Below are 21,263 nucleotides of genomic sequence, written 5' to 3' on the forward strand. Positions count from 1 at the left end.
ATCATCCATCTTTTGGAGATGCAAGATGACTTTTCCAAATGGATTTTGCAGCGGATCCTTTCCGCCATGGGTTGAATCAAATTGCGCAGTACTAATTCCACCCATTTTGGTTACATATTATTGTACCTTCTTCTCCATTGGATCGAAGGCAGTTGTGGCCCATGTAGGATGTATTTATGTCTCCATCCGGAAGAGGATGTTCTCAAAAAGAAAAAGATGAGAAACTTCCTGCAATTAAATCCCCCAAAAACGTGATCGAATGAAACGTCTATGAGGTGCGCCCCAACCCAAACGCTCCGCCCGCCACCCGCACCCCATGCCCATGGCCTCCCTCGCCCTCGCCCTCGCCCGCCCTTCTCACCTGCCGCCGGTCCGGCAGCGGGCCCCGGACAGTATTGCTCCCCGTGACACATCCTTCCGCCTCCACTACCAGTCCCCGAAGCCCCTCGCCGGCGGTCGAACAGGCCCTCTCCTGGCTCCCGCCGCTGTATCCTCCTCCTCATTCTCTCCCGCGGCCCTGACGGCCGCCCCCACTTCCACCACCTTGATGCTCAAGAGGGTCTCAGTGGATTCGCTGCAGTACGAAAGCGGTTATCTCGGAGGCATCTCGGAGAAGACCAGGCCGTCACCGGCGGAGGCGGCCGACGAAGTTCAAAACGGGGCTTTGAATCCGATGGAGTACCTGACCAACATTCTTTCGTCGCGGGTTTATGATGTGGCGATTGAGTCGCCGCTGCAGCTAGCGCCGAAGCTGTCGGCGAGGCTTGGGGTCGATCTCTGGCTAAAGAGAGAGGACTTGCAACCGGTAATTGTCGTGGAAATCTTATTTTATTTGATCAAAATTTCTTAAAGAGATGCTTGCTTTTCCATTTTATGTCTTGCATTTGCGCTGTTATTGTGGTTAATGCATTGAAGTCTTCAACATTCCTCCCCTTGTGCGGGTTTGGGAAATCGTGCGACATACGTTTCGTCTAAGGGCACATATATCAAGTTAATTTTTGCACCTATAGCTCTTTTTTGTGGGAAAAATTCAGAGAAGAAATGTTTCTTGTTTTTTTCACTAGATAATGTAACTCTTTTAGTTTCACATTAACTAGTAACGCATTGTTATATGATGCAAAAGAACTCTACTCTTCCTTTTTCCAGCAAACGCCAAAAAAGTCTATTTTTCATTTCTAAGAAAGAAACTAAATACAGGGATAGGGAGCAATTAAAAGAGCTAACTTAACAAATCTCTACTGACAGTGATTGCCAAATTATTACATAGTGAAATTGATGCATGCACACTACAAGGAAGACGACATTGCAATTACTGCTGCTAAAGATACATGAGTTAAGCTCTATCCGAATAAACCTGCATCATATCATGCAAAAAATTTTCAGTTGCCCGTTTTCAAAATCTAAATCAACCTTCGAAAGATTCGAATTATACACTTTGTTTGTTTTTTGGTTAGTTTGATGTATTTGTGATGATATGTAATCAATATTTTAGTTTCTTGCTAGTGACTATTAGTGATCTAGTATGCAGGTGTTCTCCTTCAAGTTGCGAGGAGCTTACAATATGATGGCTAAGCTTACAAAGGAACAGTTGGACAGGGGTGTTATATGCTCATCTGCTGGAAACCATGCCCAAGGAGTTGCTTTAGCTGCTCAGAGGCTAGGTTGTGATGCAGTGATTGTAATGCCAGTGACAACACCAGAAATTAAGGTTCCTAAGTGTCTGAAACAATCACTTTTTTGACAATGTTTATTCAGTTAAGAAAAAAGAATCATGCTTTATGCGCTCATTACCTTGTTTTCTTACCTTGACAATATAATTTCAGTGGCGATCGGTTGAGAGGTTAGGTGCGACAGTTATCCTTAAGGGGGACTCATATGATGAAGCACAGTCATACGCTAAGCAATGTGGAGAGCAGGAGGGTCGCACATTTGTGCCACCTTTTGATCATCCAGATGTTATTACAGGTCAAGGAACTATTGGTATGGAAATTATTCGCCAGCTGAGTGGTCCATTGCATGCAATCTTTGTACCAGTTGGAGGTGGTGGCTTAATAGCAGGGATTGCTGCTTATGTAAAACGGGTTCGCCCAGAGGTTTGTTCATGGCAGTATCTGCTCTTATCCTTCATTTCATTTTGCCCCAAGTTTATTGGAAGCACTTATTGGTGGTTAACAATTAAAGATGTAATTTTCCTTTTAGCATCATATATATATATATATATATATATATATATATATACATATATATATATACATACATATACATATATATATACATACATATACATATATATATATATATATATACATATACATACATATATATACATACATATACATACATATATATATATATATATATATACATACATATATATATATATAAAGGTGACGTCGTCTCCGTTTTCTATGACGTCGCACATTTTTTTTTACTTATATATAAATAAAAGATTATATATATATATATATGTATATATATATATATATATATATATATATATATATATATATATATATATGTATATGTATGTATATATGTATATACATACATATATATATATATGTGACATCGTCGAAATTTTTTTTACTTATATATATATATATATATATATATATATATATATATATATATATACCGAACGGTATATCGTTCGGTATACAGTACCGTACTGTACCAAGCGAATCTTGAAACTCTGATATGATACGATATTTCAATTCTTGCATATATATATATATATATATATATATATATATATATATGTATATATTTGCACCAGATCATTCTTGGTTGTGGAGCTCAATAGATCTCCTTATTGGATGATATGTTATTGTAACTCATGATTACTGATCAGAAGCATTTGGGGATGTTTATGTGTTTCTGATGAACCTTTTATGTAAAATAACATTTATAGCTCATACTCTGGTTGTCCCTTGTCATTTCTGTATACAAGGATGACAACTTTATAAAAGAACACCCCGAAACTAGTATTATATTGCTTCATGATCTATTTCTTTTTTGCTTTCCTAATTATCCCTTCCAAATTGAGTTACCAAGCAACTTTTTTTGCATGAGAAGTCCTGTAATAAAATTGTAAAATTTCTTTGTGTAAGCCATGCAACTGCATGAAACTTAGGTTCTTAAGTTAAATGGACATCAATATCAGTTTGAATGTGATATATTTCTTAAGATGCATTTTGATAGGTATAAATGTGTATTGTTGTTTAAGTGCTGTAAATTCAATTTATTGTATCTGTTGAATCTACACTTTTTTTACTGCATTTCAAAATGCACCATTAGCAAAAACAAAATAAAATTAGTGACTTAAAGAGCTCTCTGATTCCAATCAGTGATCCTTCTGGTAAGCTGTTCACTCAGTCAATCATTCTCTACAGGTAAAGGTCATTGGAGTAGAACCCTCTGATGCAAATGCAATGGCATTGTCTCTGTATCATGGGCAGAGGATTATGCTAGAACAAGTGGGAGGATTTGCGGATGGTGTGGCTGTAAAAGTGGTTGGGGAAGAGACATTTTGCCTCTGCAGGGAACTTGTCGACGGAGTGGTTCTTGTTAGTCGTGATGCTATTTGTGCATCTATAAAGGTGAAATTATATCCATTGTCCTTTTCTATGTGGTTTGTTGTTTTACTTAAACTGAGGCTAATGTTACACATGATTTCCTCCCAATGATATCTGAGTCAGCCCATGAAAGGGCATATACCAGCTGTAGTTACGAGTCCTTCTAGCATAATTATTGTGATGTTAATGTGATATGCAACTAACAATAATTAAATAAACCAATAAGGAGAGATGAATCATGTAACCTTCTATTACAAAAAGCCATGAAATTTCTTTGATGTCTTCTTAACAGGTGGAAGGCTCTGTATTGAAGTATTGTAATTCAAGGGTTTGACATGTTTGTTTGTAGATAATCACATGCTCTGTATATATGTATCTTTTGTCAAACACAGACACTTGTATTGTCTTAGAAAAGAACATTTAAGAATGCTATAATCTTTTATTTCATCCAATCATTTCTTTAATTTGCATACAACAATTTTTATAGAAGCATAGGGGATTTGAATATTAATTGGAGGTGATGCAATTTCTATTTCCAATAATAGAAGATCATTAATTTGAATACTAAGAATTATGACTCCTTTGAAGCTTTCAGACCATGGAGATTTTAAAGTGGATTTGTCATGGTTTATGTAAGATCCCTACTATTGAGCTCAAAATATTATGAATGAGAACATTTTGTCTTTCACCCAATTATTTGGGGCTGGCATATGGATTTCCCCTGCCATTAAGTTCTATTAAGGTTGAAATCAATGTCAACTCAAAGTGATATCATATTTCCTCTTTTATTGTCCATAACAATGCAATGTCTTCTTGCTCTAACACTATAGTACCTGGCATCTCTAATATAAAATGACTCACCTCATGTGTCTAACTTACCATAAATGATTTCCCTTATTTTCCATAATTATTGTGATCTAAAATTTTGAGAATATAACCATTTTCTGTTCTGACTTTTGGTGACACTAGACTTCCATTTATTCTCATGTCTATGTACAAAATATTTAGCAAGTTATTTTGTGGAAACACAATACTGTGATTACAAAATTACGGATAACCTTGTAACAGAACACTGTAGATGCTGATATCTATGTTATTGTATCGACTTTAGCTTTATAGTTTGTATATTCATGTATCTCCTCTCCTACTAAACAATATATCTCAGAAAATTTAACTTTACTCGGTGAATCTTTCCTACACATAATTTGGCTATATCCTCATTTCTTCTCGTCACAACATCATGATTCTTGCTCTTTCTAAAAGTCTGTTTTAAGGCATTTCTATTTAGTTATAATTTATTATTTGCCTGCCGACTCTCGTCAATCAGTAGCCTGCTAGAATTGATGAAGGCATCTTATGATATTTAGAGACACACAGAGGTCCAAAAGACCTTACTTAAATGCAGAGTGCTCTATGATTAACATTCTGGGACAGTTATGCTATGTTTGTTGTATTTTTTGGTTCACAAAATAGTGATAGATCATAAAAAGGACTAAAACGAGGTGGTTGGCGTAGTTGCTCTTTGATGTTCATGGCTGACAAATAACTTCTGTTGGTAACTTATTTGGGAAATGATGCATATAATTGTTTCACAATGCTTTCCATCTGTGATAACATTTTAAAATAGTGTTGTTTTGAGCTTTTTGAATTCTTGAATCATTAGCTTCTTGTAGAAAATTGTTTTCGTACATTTTTGGTGTTATAAAATGTAATATTATAATTAAAGAATATTAATGTTTGATTTGGAAAGTCTATATTCAATTCAGGATATGTTTGAGGAGAAAAGAAGCATACTTGAACCAGCTGGTGCTCTTGCTCTAGCTGGTGCTGAAGCCTACTGCAGATACTATGGCTTGAAAGATGAAACAATCGTCGCAATAACTAGTGGGGCAAACATGAACTTTGACAGGCTGAGGTTGGTAACTGAACTTGCGGATGTTGGCCGGAAACGGGAGGCTGTTCTGGCGACTATTCTACCAGAGGAGCGCGGGAGTTTTAAGAAATTCTGTAAACTGGTATTTTTGAGGTTTATTTTGTTGGCTTTTTCTTTCAAGATAGAGATTCGGATTCTGATTCATAAAATCACCTTGCAGGTTGGCCCTATGAATATTACAGAATTTAAGTACAGATTTGATTCACGTAAAGACAATGCTCTTGTTCTATATAGGCAAGTTCTGCATTGATGCTCGTATGAACAAACCTGTAACTGATTACTTCACATAAGAACACATTGTAACTTATTTTCCCTTTTCTACGCACATTTTATGAAATTTCTTTTACTATGTTAAACTTCCTCTTGTTTGGTATCATAATATCATTACAATTGGTGATCATAGTTTTTTGGCAATTTTCTACTGCAGTGTTGGTGTTCATACTGATTCTGAACTCGCAGCAATGGTTCATCAAATGGAACATGCTCAACTCAAAACTTTTAACCTCACCAATGATGACTTGGCAAAGGATCATCTACGGTACTTTGTATGTATCTTACCTTGTCATGCCAATACTTCGTGTCTACCATGTGATTTGAGATTAGAAATTGATCAACTAAATTTGCTGTGAATTTATACATGTTTTTGACGTTAATAGATTTTCCATCAAATGTTGTTATCTGGTCCATACTGATGCCTTCATCCAGATCTTTACTGTAACATCTTGCTACATGGTTTTGGCGAATTTGTGAGATGTATACTGGGATTAAGGCCTGCAATTGATTGACAAACTTCTCATATGATGTTACTGTTTCTGACACTAAATGCATATGGTGATTTCGACATGATTGTTTGTTATGTAAATTAACAAGTCTCTGCATTTGATATCAATTTCCCTAAGATGTAAAAGATTCGTGTCGTGTCTTTATTATTTACAAAGCATGTTTCGTATGTGTATGTAAAACTATACAAATGTATATTTTGATATGTACAAAAGTATGTTTACTTTGTGCATGTAACAACTACATGCGTTTTAAATGTCAAGTGACATCATCTACATGTCTTTTCATAGTAAATAAATAGCCTCATTTAGAGAGTCATGAACCTTCTTCAACTCTACAAGCAGTTGGTGTCTGACCTCTCCAAATCATAAGTTCATATTCAGTTTCTGTATCAACTATTGCAAGTTTGATTCACCATATTGGTAGTAATCAGTGATTCTTTCTCTTGTCCCTACCCTCTCTCTTCTCTACCTCTTTTTTCTCCTTGGTTCTCTTCCTTCCTTTCTCCATTCTTCCTACCCACTCTTCCACTTTCCTTTGTTTTCTTGGAATCTACTCTGTTGCTTTTGATTTGGAAAACCAGTTAATTTCATCCGCCACATATTTAAGTCATTTGAGAGGAACTTTTAAGTTCCATGCACAGAGAAGTAATCACCCTTAAAATATGAGTGCAGTGCATATGAGATTTTGAAGGTGTGTGAGATAAGCAAAATGACTTAAGATATGAGTGTTTTATGGTCTATGAGTGTGTAGATGAGAAATATGGCAGTCATGTGTCAATTAATTAAGAGAGTGTAGATAAGAGTGTTTCAACAGTTTCCAAAATTCGGTATCAGGGCAATGCCAACACATCAGAGTCCATGCTCAACAAATACTGAAAGGGACTAATTAAGTAGCTTGGCTGTTAATCTCTAGCAAGTTATCTCGTAAGAGGTGCTCTTATATCCCTATGCATATATTCATTGTTTTACTATAAATATGCATCACTTTTAACTTTGATTTCGTTTCAGATGGGAGGGCGATCAAATGTTGAAGATGAATTACTTTGCCGGTTTGTCTTCCCTGAGAGACCAGGTGCTCTGATGAAATTCTTGGACTCCTTTAGTCCACGTTGGAACATCAGCCTCTTCCATTATCGAGCACAAGTATGCTACTTCGCATCATCTGGATTTTTTTTTCTTCATTATACATCTCATAGTGGCATAACATCTGTGGCATTGCAATGGTATAACTCTTCCAAGATAGACTTGTCCAAAAACATGGGTTCAACTGTGTATTTAAAGATCATAACAGATTCTTCTTTTTGGTTTGGATATTTCTTGTTTCTCTAGTTACTAAGAAAGGAAACACTATATTCATATCTTATATCTTCGGGTTTCTATATTTGGTAGGGTGAGACCGGTGCAAACGTGTTGGTTGGAATCCAAGTTCCAAAGGGGGAGACAGAAGAATTCAAGAATCGAGCACAGAATCTCGGATACGAGTATGCATATGAGATGAACAATGCAGCCTATCGGCTGTTAATGCAGTGAGTATTGATAAGTTGAGTGTCTCAGCCATTTCTTGTTGAGTGTGGAAGAGTCTAGTGAAGGCTGAGGCTGAACCCTAGTCCCTTCAAGTTCTTTCTATCGTTAGCTATTGGGGTCTTTTTTTCTCCTGAAGTATTGGCCCTTAACTGATGTAGTTCTATAGATGGTGATGATGACATGTTCACCAAATATGTCTTCATCTGAATCTTCAATGAATTTTGTTTTACCAACGTATTGGTTAATTTAATGTTGGCTATGTTGCAGTTAGACAAAGAAGTATTAGTTCAATCTACATTTGTTTTGACCTAAGTTTACTAGAATCGGTGATGTCCAAATTAATTCGACTCGATATCTGACATTGCAGAATGAGAGGCTCGACTCGGTACGGGTTATCTGACATCGCAGAACGAGAGGTATGTCGATATGTACGAAGAGTTAGATGACGGAGTTCCGAGTTCCTCACAAAATACTACTGACGGAGTTTCGAGTTCCTCACAAGATACTACTGCTTTCCGAGTTCTTCACAAAAAATACTACCGACGGAGTTTCGAGTTCCTCACAAGATACTACTGCTTTAGTTGCTGTTAGCTTTTTCTCTCTATCTCTCTCTCTCTCTCTCTTTCTAAAGCCCAAGTAGAATCGATGGGCCGATCCAAGGCCGAAAACATCAATCCAGCAGAGGAAGAGAGCCGCGTAGGGATGGACTTGCTGTCGCATGCACGTCCACGAATTTTGCAGTCAAGGGAAGAGGAGGTCGGAGCCGAAGTGACTGGCTCTCGTTGCCCCCATTCCATCTTCCTCTGTCAGATTCCTTGCGAACTGTGATGGCGACATCCTCGAGGATTCCCTGAACTCTACGGAAGAGTAGAGGAGTACAAGACGGCTTCTTCTTTCCTTCTCATGCGTCTTGCTCACTTCCATGGCGGTTGCCGCTTCTTCCTCTTCTTCATCGTCTTCTCTTATCATCGTTTTCCTAGATTTGTCTCGTCTCCTCCGCCAGAACCACCCTTCTGCTTCTCACTCTCCTCTGCGCTGCCCTCCTGCTAAGAATCCGTTAAGAAGCGCAAGGAGGACCAAGCTTCTCGTCCCTGCTGCCGCCTTCAACCCCCTGCTCCCGTCGCTGAGACGGAAACTAACACCGCCGCCGTCGAGATCGTTGGCTGATGACCGAAGTGGCGACGACGGCGCGGCGGTCGTGGAGTATGTGGCGGATGGCGTCGACAACGGCTCGAGCCGCGTGGTCGGTATCGGTGCTCGTCCGGGGTCGCCACGACCGCAGAGGAGTGCGGGCTCTGCGGATTCGATCTCGTTGGGCATCAAAGAGCCTGTCTATGAGGTAAATCCGAGTCAAATATGCCTCCTTGTCGGACAAAGATGTTGATACTTCATACTGCGGCAAGTGTTCGACGTTATTGTGTTCAGATTTAGAAAACACACCAAGTCAATGGGTTTTATGATTTACTTGGAAACCTGTCCAGTTAAACTGCCCAAACACATTCTGCTGTGTCCACTAAATCTAGTCAACTCAAATTCTATCACAATCTGTGTCGGTTGCATGTAGTTCTACCGTGGTTCAAATACAAAATTTGCACGTATGTATCCAAACGAGTTTAATGTTTTTGTTTATCCATATAAAATTTAAAAATGCATATGCTACTGCTATCGTATAACCTCTACACGTGTATGATAATCGGATATGTACCCATGCTAATGTATAGGAGTTTCCATTTTCATATAAAGTTTTGAAGTGGTAAGTCAAAACTGTGTGTAAAGCTAGGGCCATCAATGGGCAGTTCAGAATCATAGGATCTCATATGACTGGATCAATGTACCCAAGGAAACAATCTAACATACTGTAGCCACTTATAGTGCATGAGTCTTCTTTTGCAGGAGCCACATACACAATATTAATGTATTTTTCTCTAAGATGCATTTATGCAACCAAATTAGTTGCTGATATAAAAAAAATCCAAGTTGATGTTCTACACTTTGAAATTGCTTAAAACCAGACATCACTATTTGTTTTTAAGGTTGGGAGTATCTCGAAGAGTTAAAGTCGGATTATATGCTCTATATTTTTAAATGAAGATCACTGACATGGATCCTTCGCTAATGTTTTTTAGGTAAATTTTGGAGCTCTAACTTCTATTGCTTGTTTTGCTTGCATTTATTACATCGATGATGGTTCTCACAGCACATCTGATGCAATATATTAGTTTTAATTGCTTGAATGATAAATTATGGTTCCTGTTTATATAATTTATTGTAATCAAAATCATCAAATACACCATGAATTGCGAGTCATTTAGAATCCAGTGAATACATTATGTATACACGGTCATTTATATAACAAGACTGCCATCCACTCTAAGAATTTTACTGTCATCTCATTACTTATAAAACACGATTTGCTTCATTACTTAACATGTCATGAGGTTTGTGCCTTTGTGTGTTCTTCTTTTTAGTTGCATTCTGTTGGTCCGCACCTGCTTATAGGCAATGCATTTGGTTAATTTTTTTTATTATCGTTCCACAGAGTTAAATATAAAAGTGATGACCTAACTCATCTGGAACATGCATTTTTGAAGTTTCTAATCTTAATTGGTGTTGGATCTCAGGTGATCGAAGTAAAATCAGATGGGACAATGTACACGAAAAAGATCAATCGGAGACAACTCTTGAAGTCAAGTGGTATGTGCCAAGTAGTACTAAACTCTCTCTCTCTCTCTCTCTCTCTCTCTCTCTCTCTCTCTCTCTCTCATGCATAAGCACATGCACATTCACACTTTTTCCTCCACTGTCACTTCTCCTTGTCAACAATACTGACTATACAATACTTTTGTTTTAGGCCATGCTTTTCAAGCTATGATTATTTTTTTGAATGGGTTGAATTTGGACTTTGTCACTTCCCTTATAGGCATCCAAGAATGACTTATTCTGAAGTCCAAAATGATAAACTTCATGTATTAAAGAAACAAATCCTAATAATTCTTTCACCTCATTGATGCTTCATAATGAACAATTTTGATTCCTAGGGAAGTCATAGATTTTGTGAAATCGATGCTTCCATTTTGCAAAGTGTTCCAATCTTTATTCTCCATCTTAGTGTATCCTATACTTGAGTACTTTTCTAGCATTTTTTTGTCTAGGAAATTATTGAAGTTCATGCCTCAAGGCTGCAATTATGTCTTAAATAAATTATTGTGTCTATTTCTTCAGGATCCCATCATGTCTTTCTTATGTGATAATTTTTTCTCCTACAACTTTAGGTCTTCGCCCGAGGGATGTCAGGAGTGTTGACCCATCATTATGGTTGATGAATTCAATGCCTTCTTTGCTGGTAAATGTAGAAATTTCTACTCTAACTAGCTTTTCATATATATGTGTGTGTGTGTGTGTGTGCGCGTGTATATATATATATATATATATATATATATATATATATATATATATATATTGCTATCATAATGTTAAGATGTTATATGAGTCTCTTCTGTGTGTTTAACATGTTTATGTTTTTAGTAGTCAGATATTCTATGTTATTTCTTTCTAATTTGGCATGTTTTTTCCATTATCCCAGTTATCTTTTAGAATATTTTGGACCCACTCTTCATGTCATCAATATTTAATGTTATGCATTGTTAACATTGTTTCTAGATTTACTGCAATATGAAGCATGACCATTAATTTGTAGCTGCTACTTGCAAGATTAAAGTGTTCTCTTAGACATCTGAGCTTTGTTGTTGAACACTTGAACATATTGGTTTGCATTTCCATTAAAGCTATAAAAGATGTATTTTATACTTATTTCCATAACAAATTACTATATTTTTATATCTACATGACATAATTCAAGCTACCATGAACTACTGATATGCTTGACAAATGGCAGGAAGCTCACAAACAGTTGGGACTTGACAGGAGAGAAAAAAATGGTTAAAATTTGCTTACAATAATTAAATTGACCATGATTAATTGTTATTTTTGTGTCTGACAAGGTGCCAAGTGCAACTCCATTCTGTCTTACTTTACACCTTGGATATGTTCAGTAATTACAGGTGGAGAACAGTTGAATGTAGTCCCACTCATGCCCTTGCTAGAGTGGGAATATATAAGGATAGATAGAGAATATTTGAATATTTAAGGGTAGCTAGAGAATCATTTGCATTCATGAACAGTTGAGAGTAGACTCAACCAAAGATAACATGAAGAAAGCCTATATAGTGTTGAGTTGTTTAAGAGAGAGGGTTGAGCCTTGATGTCACTGGTAAGGTTGTTTCTTCTTGACCTAGGTGATTAGGTTCCAGACATGGAAATAGCCCCACTGCATGTACGGGTAAGGCTACATAAATTGATCCTCCCCATATCCATTTTGGCACAAGCCTTATGCGCTAGGCCAACCCTTAGTTTACATGTTCAAGAAAGACCTAAAAAATTCTCTCACCATGAAGTGAGTCAATTCAGATTAGTGATGTGAGAAGGGCTACATGCAGACCTACGAAACTTTGTTAGAAACAATAAAAAATGATTTGTCTTGATGTTGTTGCTGTCAAGGAATCAAACACTAGTCAGACCAATACATGTCGACCTGTATTTACCAGTGTAATCAACGAATGGTATTAGACACCGTAGGTCCATTTTGACAGTATTTAGGTCTGCATGTAGCCCAGTATACAGGTACAATTTTTATCCAACCTGTTACTGAAAGCAGTATTGGATCAAGATTCAAATAATTGGTTATGGTTGATCTAGTTTAAATTCTGAACCAACATTGTCTTGAGTCTGCCATTTTCAGAACAACTACATTGAGTTGTATAGGATTTTTGACTGAAATTAGGTGATTTTCACTAGAAGGAATGACTATATTCACCTAAGCTTAACAGATCTTCATTCAAACAAATAATTTAATCTGCATTTATCTTTGTTGATCTGTTTTTCAATGTTATTTATTTTTACTAGTGAACTGTTACTTTTGAATTCCTGGTTCAGAATGTTCTCTCTCTGAAACTATACTACAATTTTGCAATGAGAAATGTGTGCAACTGTTATATGTTTTTTCCATTTTTGTTCTGCAGATGAAAAGCTTTTGATGTACATTGTCTTGTTCTCAATGATCCAAGTAGTGTATTGCTTTACTTGGCCTGTTCCTTTGATGTAGAATATTTTCTTATATGCAATTAAAATATAAAGTGGCAATAGTTTTTTGTTTTGCATTTTCTGGTACTTTCTCAAAATAAATGGCATGTTTTCTTATATATTGTAGGTAAGGGAGCAGGCTATATTGTTGAACCTTGGTACTTTACGAGCGATTGCTATGCATGAATGTGTTCTTATATTTGATTACAACCGGTAAATACTTATGATGCATTGAGAATATTTGCTTTTTTATTTTTTTTACTCTGATAAGTAATCTATTTTCTTGACAAATACAGAAAAGGTGGCAAAGCCTTTCTGAAGTCATTGTTGCCTCGCTTGAATCCTAGAAACATGAATGTAGGTTGTGCCATGCCTTTTGCACTTGAGGTAATTTATGGTCGTGAAAATTCTTCTATTTGCATCTTTTACTGAACAAATATTGAAACACAATTCTGATTTCATACCATGTAGTTTACTTAAATAATGATGTATGCTAAATTCTGAGTTTTTATTGTCCAAAGTTACTTGGCAAAGGTTTCTTATAATTTGGTTTCTGAACTCTCCGTTTTCTTCAATTATCTGTTGTCTTCAAGTCCCAAAGATTTCTAGGGATAGTGATATAAAGTTTAGATGTCACTAAGTACTAACATCAGAGGCTTACAGTGTTTAGATAAGCAATTTATTTATAAGCTCGAGAGACTGAGGCTTTACCCTGGTTATTGTTTAATTTCCTGAATTGGAATTTTCCTATTTTATCAATGTTCACACTTGTTGTAGAGAAGCTACAGGCCTATAACTGCTATAAAGAAGTCTTCCATGATCCATGATATGGTAATCTAGACCCTAGAATTCAGATCTGAGATATCTGTTGACTCTGTTCAGCCTATTCAACTATAAAAGGGCAGCTAAAATGAAATATTGGGAGAAAGAAGGAAGGTAGGGTAGAAGGAAGAAGTACAGGGAGTCAAAGATAGAAAATAAAAAAAAAGAGGGAAAAGAAAGAAGATAAGGTTTATCAGTCAGAACTCAGAAGTATTATTTATTCCTAGAATAACTCAAGCTTAACTCATGTAAAAAATATTGTTAAATATTTTTTCTCCTTAATTCAAATTATTCACTTGTAGCTGCTTCTTCTCCCTTCAACGTAATAGGCTCTTATTTGGAGTTCTTTAAAGGGACACTGGGGCTGCAAACAGTGACCAGCATGGATCATTGTGTAGGCTCTTGTTTGGAGTTCTCTCTCTCTCTCTCTCTCTCTCTGTCCTTTCCTCTTTTGCCTACTACCCCATCCTGCCACATTGCTGCTGCTTCCTATTCCTCCTTGGTCGGGTCTTTGTGGTCCCTTTTTTTCATTATTTCACTTTCTTTCAATGTTAGAAACCAGTCATGCTTGAGGATTCATCTCCATGAATCTTGTGTTTTATGTAGGTCGTTGAAGCTGCATTATTGTCTCGAATACAACGATTGGAGCAGAAATTAATGGAGGTTGAACCTCGTGTGAGTAAGCATATTGAGTATATTGTATCTCACTATCTCTACTATTGAAAGTACTCTCTTAGGGGAACTGAACTTAGATACGAATGATGCATGTCATGAAATTTATGTACGCTTGTCTATATTTTTATTTTTTGTTCGAACTGACTGCCTAAATAATTTTGATAGCATGTCATTTGTGTTTAGACCTTAATACTTTTTTCTCCAAGAACTATGGTCTCAAAGATTCTGTATTGAAAGAATCACATCATGGAATTGGAGCATTAAACAGAACCCTTTCTATAGGGTATGATATCATATTATGTCTTCTAACCCTTTTCTTGTCTAGCTTTTTACGGAATGTGTTTCGAATTTTGGTAGCGAAGCATCAATCATTGATTAACAGTATTGTCAATTCAAATTGTAGAATTGATTATGATTTTGAAGTAGCGTCTAGGTTGTTTAGAGACTAAAAACCAAGAAGGTTTATACATCATATTAAAATGACCAAAAAATTGAAAGCATATTTCTTGACTCTTCACTAGACTTTTAATTGATTCTTTCATCTAATCTTCTCTAAAAGGAAATGCATGAGTTATGCTGGATTGGGGGAATCAGTGTTTGACAGTTTGTAGTCTTACCCTTAAAATTAGAGTGGTTGTTCCATGAGTCGAACACTGATCACCTAGGATGCTAAGGAGCAGCTTACCGGTGTACCAAGGCTTGCCCTCATGTTTGATCTTCTCCAACTAACATATATTTTCATTTAAACAAGCTTTGCAATTTCCATGGTTGCTTCCACGTTTACTAAGGCAATCGTCCTATCAGTTTATAACTTCATACCATTGTCTACTGTTTAAATGCTAAAGTAACTCTTCATAAGCAACTCTATACATTTTATAGAAGAATAATGTCCTCTCCGTTATTTCTTTAGTAACTGCACATCTGAAGAAGAGATGTTTCAGATCTTCTATACTGCTTTGATAATTTAGTTTACCGAACTGTCCATTTCGTCATGAGCCTATTTTGCATAGCCAATCGCTTATACGTATGGGAATTCTCCTCTTACACTAAACCATTGTACATCACCAAAGTCTTGTCACTTTTTGTTTAAACAATCCTTTAATACTAAAACCTTTTCGTATACAGGATAGTCCACTGCCATATATCTCAAGGTCAGGAATTAATATGTACCTTTGTCTTAATAGTGGGTATTGATTAGTACTCTTTGTAATATTTGGTTTAGCATGAACAGAGAATACAAAGTATCTTATATCATTCTTTGGAGGATTTTGTCGCCTGAAGAACAAGAGGAAGGTCCGGTTCTGAAGCTTATAGGGGCTTTTCTTGTAACTTTTTCTCTACAAGCAATACATTGTTCGCAAAGATCCTCATTAGTTCTTGTTTTTTATGGTTCTCTTGTGAGATTCCTATTTAGCCATCTACTGGTTATTACTACTTTGGTTAGGATCATGTGAATTCAATCTTGGGCATTTAGATACCTAGTCTCCTAGCCTTTAACCCAATACATCATTTTCATGATAATGTATCATTTATCTAGAAAAAAACATTTACAGTTAGCCTTTAACTAATGTATAATTAGATGTCCAACTAAGTGTTGTATATATGGAATCCCTTGATGATGAACATCATCTGTTCTCACCCTTGTTCTTCTTGCATTGTATCTTTTTCTTGAACCACATAATGTATGATTGTATTCCACAGTGACACATTTTTGTATCAACATTTGTAATCATGTTTAAATAAATGGCTTGAGTAAATACTTTTCTCTTACATTCCAGGTGGCTTCATTACTTGAAGTTCTGCCCAATAGATTAACAGCTGATGTGTTGGAGCAGCTTCGTCTTAGTAAACAGACCTTGGTATTGTATAATAAATATCTATAATTTTTACTGTCTCAAATATTTTGGTACTATATGATTTAAATTTATCACTGTTTTCATGTTTTACAGGTTGAGCTAGGCTCAAAGGCGGGAGCTCTAAAACAGATGCTGCTCGATCTTCTTGAGGATCCCCATGAAATTCGCCGCATTTGTATAATGGGTCGCAACTGTACAGTTCGGCGTGGAACCAGTTACATGGAATGCTCCGTTCCATTAGACAAGCAGACTGCTGAAGGTATACAATTTGTTATTGTATTTTTCTTTCCTTTTCGAAATTTCTTTATACCCTACTCCTTTTGTACATTTAGTCGATTGGTCCAATTGGAATTAGGTACCAGTTGCTACATGAGCCTGAATATATTTTGCAAAATATGTTTTGACATGTGTATGTAAAAGTAAATACTAACTTCCATTTTTCTGTGCATACAACCATGATTATGTGAACAATTAAGTACTTTGTAGCTCATTTTAGATGACAGATGCTAGGTAAGCGTACCATAATATGCCATGTTCCATTTGCAATAAAGTATAAAGCAGGATAGGACATTTGACCTTTCGTTACAGAGAAATGAGAAGCTACATAAGATTTTCTTTTAGTTGATGCTTATAAAACAAGATTAGAAGTGTTACCCATCGTTGTTGCATGAACACAAATATGAGAATCTGTTGCTGATGCATATCTAACTATGCGATTCCCAGAGAAGACAAATTGGAGATATAGGGACATCGAAAAGAAGAATAATTTAAAAGATTTGGGACTTATGTTTTGGTGTTGTGAGAATATGGAACACCGGAAAGTTCATAAGAACCCTGAGAATCATAAGAGGGTCTACTTCTATTTGTTATATACTCCAGGATTGGAATAGTATAACTAAAGACTGCAAAGTAAATCCAAGTAATGAACACAGATATTATCCGTGTTGGTGTCAACACAAGAGTCCATGTAACACTGCTAGCTGTACACTACATAAAGCATGTCTGTGGTACATAGGCAATGCAAACACAGTACATCTTGCATTACTCTGGCAATTCAAACCATGCTTTATGTTTAAGCAAATGAAGTATTTTGTGGCTTTCACACCTAAGCACCTCTTTTGTTGAGGTGTATTTCCTGATTGATCTTTTTAATATGACTGGTTTATTTGATTACACATTAGTTTTATGTTTTCTGTAGTATCTTGGTACAAATACTTTATTGTTTGATTTCAATGTGTCATGTTTAACATGTTTCTTAACATAGATATGTGTTTGCAATGACTTTTTTGTAGAAGAAGAAGAAGAAATTGAAATGCTCTTGGAGAATTATCTTCAAAGGTATTGTATGGATCCAAAGGTTTTCCTTTCTATTATTATCTGAAAACTATTTCTTACTTTTTCTTCCATAACAGGAGCATTATGTTTGTGCATACTACTTGAAAATATTAAATATAAGGTTGAATTAGGACTTGTTAAATGACCAAAACTTCATAAGAATTGGGATTTGATGACTTTTTTCATTTATGTGAAATTTGGTCTTTGTTGATTATGCTTTAATCAGGTTCTTGTTTCTGCAGTGAATCTCTTGATGATTATCTTGCAGAAACCACTTTTAGCTTGAAAACCTCTTTGGTTTTCAGTTACTTGCCTGCGCATAAAAAATTAAAATCATGATTCTTGAGTTGAATAAACCACCTCATTTTCCTTTTTGATTGAAAATGCATGTTTAGGTATTTGTTTCCATCATTGTAGATCTCCGGCTCCAGCTGCTACCTCCCACTGTTATTCAAGACATTTTGTCACTGTGGTTTTGGAAACATAAACAATCAACTTAGATCAATGGTCAAAGCTAAAACCTATATACTTTTTTATTCACTGAATTCAATATGCATACATGGACCGCTTACTTAACTGTATCACATATTTGTAAAGAAGCAGGTTATTATCAATGTCATATCATGTTACCATGTGTATCTTCTACTACTCCATTCTAGTTGCTATCTCTTGGATCGGATCCGAATGAACCATCTGACGTCCCATGTCAAGATTTTGGATATGGGTTTGTGATGATATTCAGTTGCAGACTCAGTCAAATTGTTTCCCATGCATTTCAGATTCTGAAGTTAATTTAGCTTCCATTTTATTACTAAATTTGTAAAGCTACTTCAAATATACCTAATTGTTTTGAGTTCTTCCATACAAGCAACCTCTTTTCATTGATAAAATTTCAAGTTAATTGCTACTTTTTTACCTTTACACCCTCCTTCAGCATGCTCAAGCAGTGTGTTCTTGGTTAAGAGTAGAACAATTTCAAAAGAATTAGAGGTAAGAAATAATAAACATCTATATATTGTGGTCAACCTGATTTGCTAACTGGACTGGTGAGTGGCAGTATCTACCTATTTCTTACCCCCGTCCCCCTGTTTGGGTTCTCAAAATATATTATCAATTAAATTAAATTAACATACTTTAGTAGATTGCAATATGAGCACATATCAGGTTGTATAGAAGAATTAATAAGAAAACCCATTCAAGATTGCCATAGTAAGATACTGTGCACCAATTGGTCATATTTTATATGTAAAGGCATGGATACATTTGTGCGAGTTTTTGGGCAAAATAGTTACTTCAGGTATCTAATTGTTTATGTTTGTTTCAATTTCCCAGATGTGAATCCTGCCATGGTCAAGCTGAAAGACTTCTTGATTCTGCAAAAGAAATGGAAGACTCAATTGCTGTGAACTTAAGGTTTAAAAATCTAGTTTCATATTTTCATTTTGTTTTAGGTTAAGATGTATTGTTCATATCCACTAGTTCTATTTGCTTCATTCAATAACAGTATTCTTTTATTTTAGCCTATTTAAAAGTTCTTTTACGAGCGCCTAAGTGCAACTTTTAAATGATTACCGTCTAGTTGCTCAAGATACTGAAGTAATGATTTTAAGTTAAGTTAATTTTACGAAGATGCCAATAAATTCCTGTCATGCCATCAAAATCCAGAAAGTATAAATGCCTGTAATGAATAGTTTATCTGTTACTAAAATAAAATATTTGGCTAGTCTCTCAGTCTAATTATTGTTTTTTTCAGCTCCCGTCGACTAGAGGTTAGTCGAGTGGAGCTACTTCTCCAGGTTGGCGCATTCTGTGTTTCGGTTGGTGCTTTAGTAGCAGGTATCTATATATATCTACAACTTGTTTTACATCTTTGAGCACTTTGTTCTTGAAAATGACATGTGAACATACATTGTGTGAAGATTTCACTGGTGCATTGTTGAGCCAATGGAGCATCCTTCTACTCCTGCAATTTTATGGTTCTTGAATGTAAATTTTTTGTGAAAATATTGTGCTTGATTTTAGTCATTAAAGTAGGATGAGGATTTATGTGCATGATAATGTCGAATAAACATGCCTAGGCACTGTGGTGTGCATCGCAAGCACGCAAGTCTTGGCTACAATGTTGTGTACAAAAACTATTCTTCATTTACCATTCTTGATTAAATAAGGTGAAACAATTAGTTGCTATTGTCATAACCACTTGATGCTCCTTTTGCAGGAATATTTGGCATGAACTTGAAATCCTACCTTGAGGAGAAAGTGGTATATAACTCCTGCCTATGTTTCAAATTTGTTTGATTTGTTTTCTCGGCTTGCTAATGCTTTCAGTAATCGCACGATTACTGGATGTTGAGCACATTTTCACCATTCTACTTACACGAGGTCGTAACTTCGAGCAGTGTGCATTTTGGCTGACAACGGCGGGGATAATAATCGGAGCAGTAGCTGCATTTTTCGTTGTGTATTCTTACCTGAAGTCTAGAAGAATATTTTAGCCGTGGCAATTTTCGTTGTGTATTCTTACCCTGAAGTCTAGAAGAATATTCTAGCCGTGGCAATTGATTACAGGGACATGATAGGGATCACATTGTTCTTGTATAGGGTACATTTGTTCTACAAATAAAGTGTGTAGATTTGTAGCAGATGCATCTTCCATCAAAATGGAACTGTGATGAGATCTCAATACAAGGTGTTCAATCCATCAATTGTGTGATTTGTGATGGATGATTCTGCAAGAGAGTTAATTTTTGGATGTTGCTTGTATAATTTTTATTTATGGCAAGTTTGCATACATTTCCCTCCAATACAAGTGTTGTCCCAAATCCTAATACGAGTACAAAGCGTCCCAAATTCATTATGTGATTGAATTCTCAAGTCCTTGATGTGGTCGAGTACGATCACAAAGTGTCGAATTTGTGATATGATCGAGGACGATCATGAAGCATTATGAATTCATGATGTGATTGAGTATAGCTACAAAGCATCTTTAGTTCTTGATGTAGTTTCGAACGATCACGAATTCTTGAGACAACCACTAGATCTTATAAATTAGGTCATGAAACGACTTGAATTCATGATGTAGTCGTCACGAATCCTCGAGACAACCACTAGATTTTATAAATTAGGTCATCCAGGAAGTTCGATTTATGAATTCGGTTTATTTTTTAGGTCATCGAGTAAATACCCAAAAATCTTGATCCACTATTGGTTCATAGTAACACTAGCTATGATACATATGAATTTAACCGTATTTAGACCAAACTCGATTAATTACCTAATTCGAACCAGAATTTGGGTGGATTGGATAGATCGGAAAAAAAAACCCGACCTCTTGCCAACCTAATTATCTTCCGCAAAATCATCAATCAGACCCAAGAATGTTGGTTCACGCATCCGGTTCGGGGGTTACGGTTTACGGCTTACGGCTCACGGCTCGAACCGGACGGGTTTGGTTAACGTCCGCTTCTCTTTGTCGTACGTCTCGATTAACGGGAAGTTCAATATAGGGTTTCGCGGACACCGGCTCTTCGAACCGTGCGCGCGTCTTGGCGCCGACTCACCCCTCCTCCTCCATCCGAAAGTGCTCGCCGTTGTCCGATTCACCTCCGAGCTCTCCTGGGTT

General features: G+C 36.2%; 2 protein-coding genes across 4 annotated transcripts; both read left to right on the forward strand.

Moving 5' to 3' along the window:
- The first annotated feature begins 244 nt into the window (after nt 1-244).
- LOC103993962 (threonine dehydratase biosynthetic, chloroplastic) lies at nt 245-8,047 on the forward strand. The gene is made up of 9 exons (XM_009414209.3): nt 245-805; nt 1,529-1,708; nt 1,824-2,093; nt 3,393-3,599; nt 5,342-5,590; nt 5,669-5,742; nt 5,936-6,053; nt 7,299-7,433; nt 7,680-8,047. Exons 1-9 carry the CDS (start codon nt 317-319, stop codon nt 7,818-7,820), a joined length of 1,863 nt encoding a protein of 620 aa, XP_009412484.2. The 5' UTR covers nt 245-316; the 3' UTR covers nt 7,821-8,047.
- A 488-nt stretch (nt 8,048-8,535) lies between these two features.
- On the forward strand, nt 8,536-20,376 carry LOC135581242 (magnesium transporter MRS2-A, chloroplastic-like). 3 transcript variants are annotated; one of them, XM_065194665.1, is made up of 13 exons: nt 8,540-9,153; nt 10,436-10,508; nt 11,087-11,157; nt 13,081-13,166; nt 13,250-13,340; nt 14,382-14,450; nt 16,229-16,309; nt 16,400-16,565; nt 17,599-17,644; nt 18,974-19,054; nt 19,395-19,477; nt 19,860-19,903; nt 20,041-20,376. In XM_065194665.1, exons 1-13 carry the CDS (start codon nt 8,737-8,739, stop codon nt 20,134-20,136), a joined length of 1,404 nt encoding a protein of 467 aa, XP_065050737.1. In that variant the 5' UTR covers nt 8,540-8,736; the 3' UTR covers nt 20,137-20,376. The 3 variants fall into 3 exon arrangements, with proteins under 3 accessions (XP_065050738.1, XP_065050737.1, XP_065050739.1); XM_065194667.1 differs by lacking the exon at nt 8,540-9,153 and adding an exon at nt 9,871-9,940; XM_065194666.1 differs by lacking the exon at nt 14,382-14,450 and having other exon boundaries at nt 8,536-9,153.
- Nucleotides 20,377-21,263: the final 887 nt, after the last annotated feature.

This window comes from Musa acuminata, chromosome BXJ1-8 (genome assembly GCF_036884655.1).
Source record: "Musa acuminata AAA Group cultivar baxijiao chromosome BXJ1-8, Cavendish_Baxijiao_AAA, whole genome shotgun sequence".
Taxonomy (NCBI): Eukaryota; Viridiplantae; Streptophyta; class Magnoliopsida; order Zingiberales; family Musaceae; genus Musa; species Musa acuminata.

What these genes read in the sequence shown, in the direction of transcription:
- LOC103993962 (XM_009414209.3), top strand. Translation starts at nt 317, where the DNA reads ATGCCCATGGCCTCCCTCGCCCTCGCCCTCGCCCGCCCTTCTCACCTG. An exon ending in AGAGAGAGGACTTGCAACCG is followed by an intron (nt 806 to 1,528) that starts GTAATTGTCGTG and finishes TCTAGTATGCAG; the next exon opens with GTGTTCTCCTTCAAGTTGCG. An exon ending in TCTTCCATTATCGAGCACAA is followed by an intron (nt 7,434 to 7,679) that starts GTATGCTACTTC and finishes TATATTTGGTAG; the next exon opens with GGTGAGACCGGTGCAAACGT.
- LOC135581242 (XM_065194665.1), top strand. Translation starts at nt 8,737, where the DNA reads ATGGCGGTTGCCGCTTCTTCCTCTTCTTCATCGTCTTCTCTTATCATC. An exon ending in TCAAAGAGCCTGTCTATGAG is followed by an intron (nt 9,154 to 10,435) that starts GTAAATCCGAGT and finishes GTTGGATCTCAG; the next exon opens with GTGATCGAAGTAAAATCAGA. An exon ending in TCAATTGCTGTGAACTTAAG is followed by an intron (nt 19,055 to 19,394) that starts GTTTAAAAATCT and finishes TGTTTTTTTCAG; the next exon opens with CTCCCGTCGACTAGAGGTTA.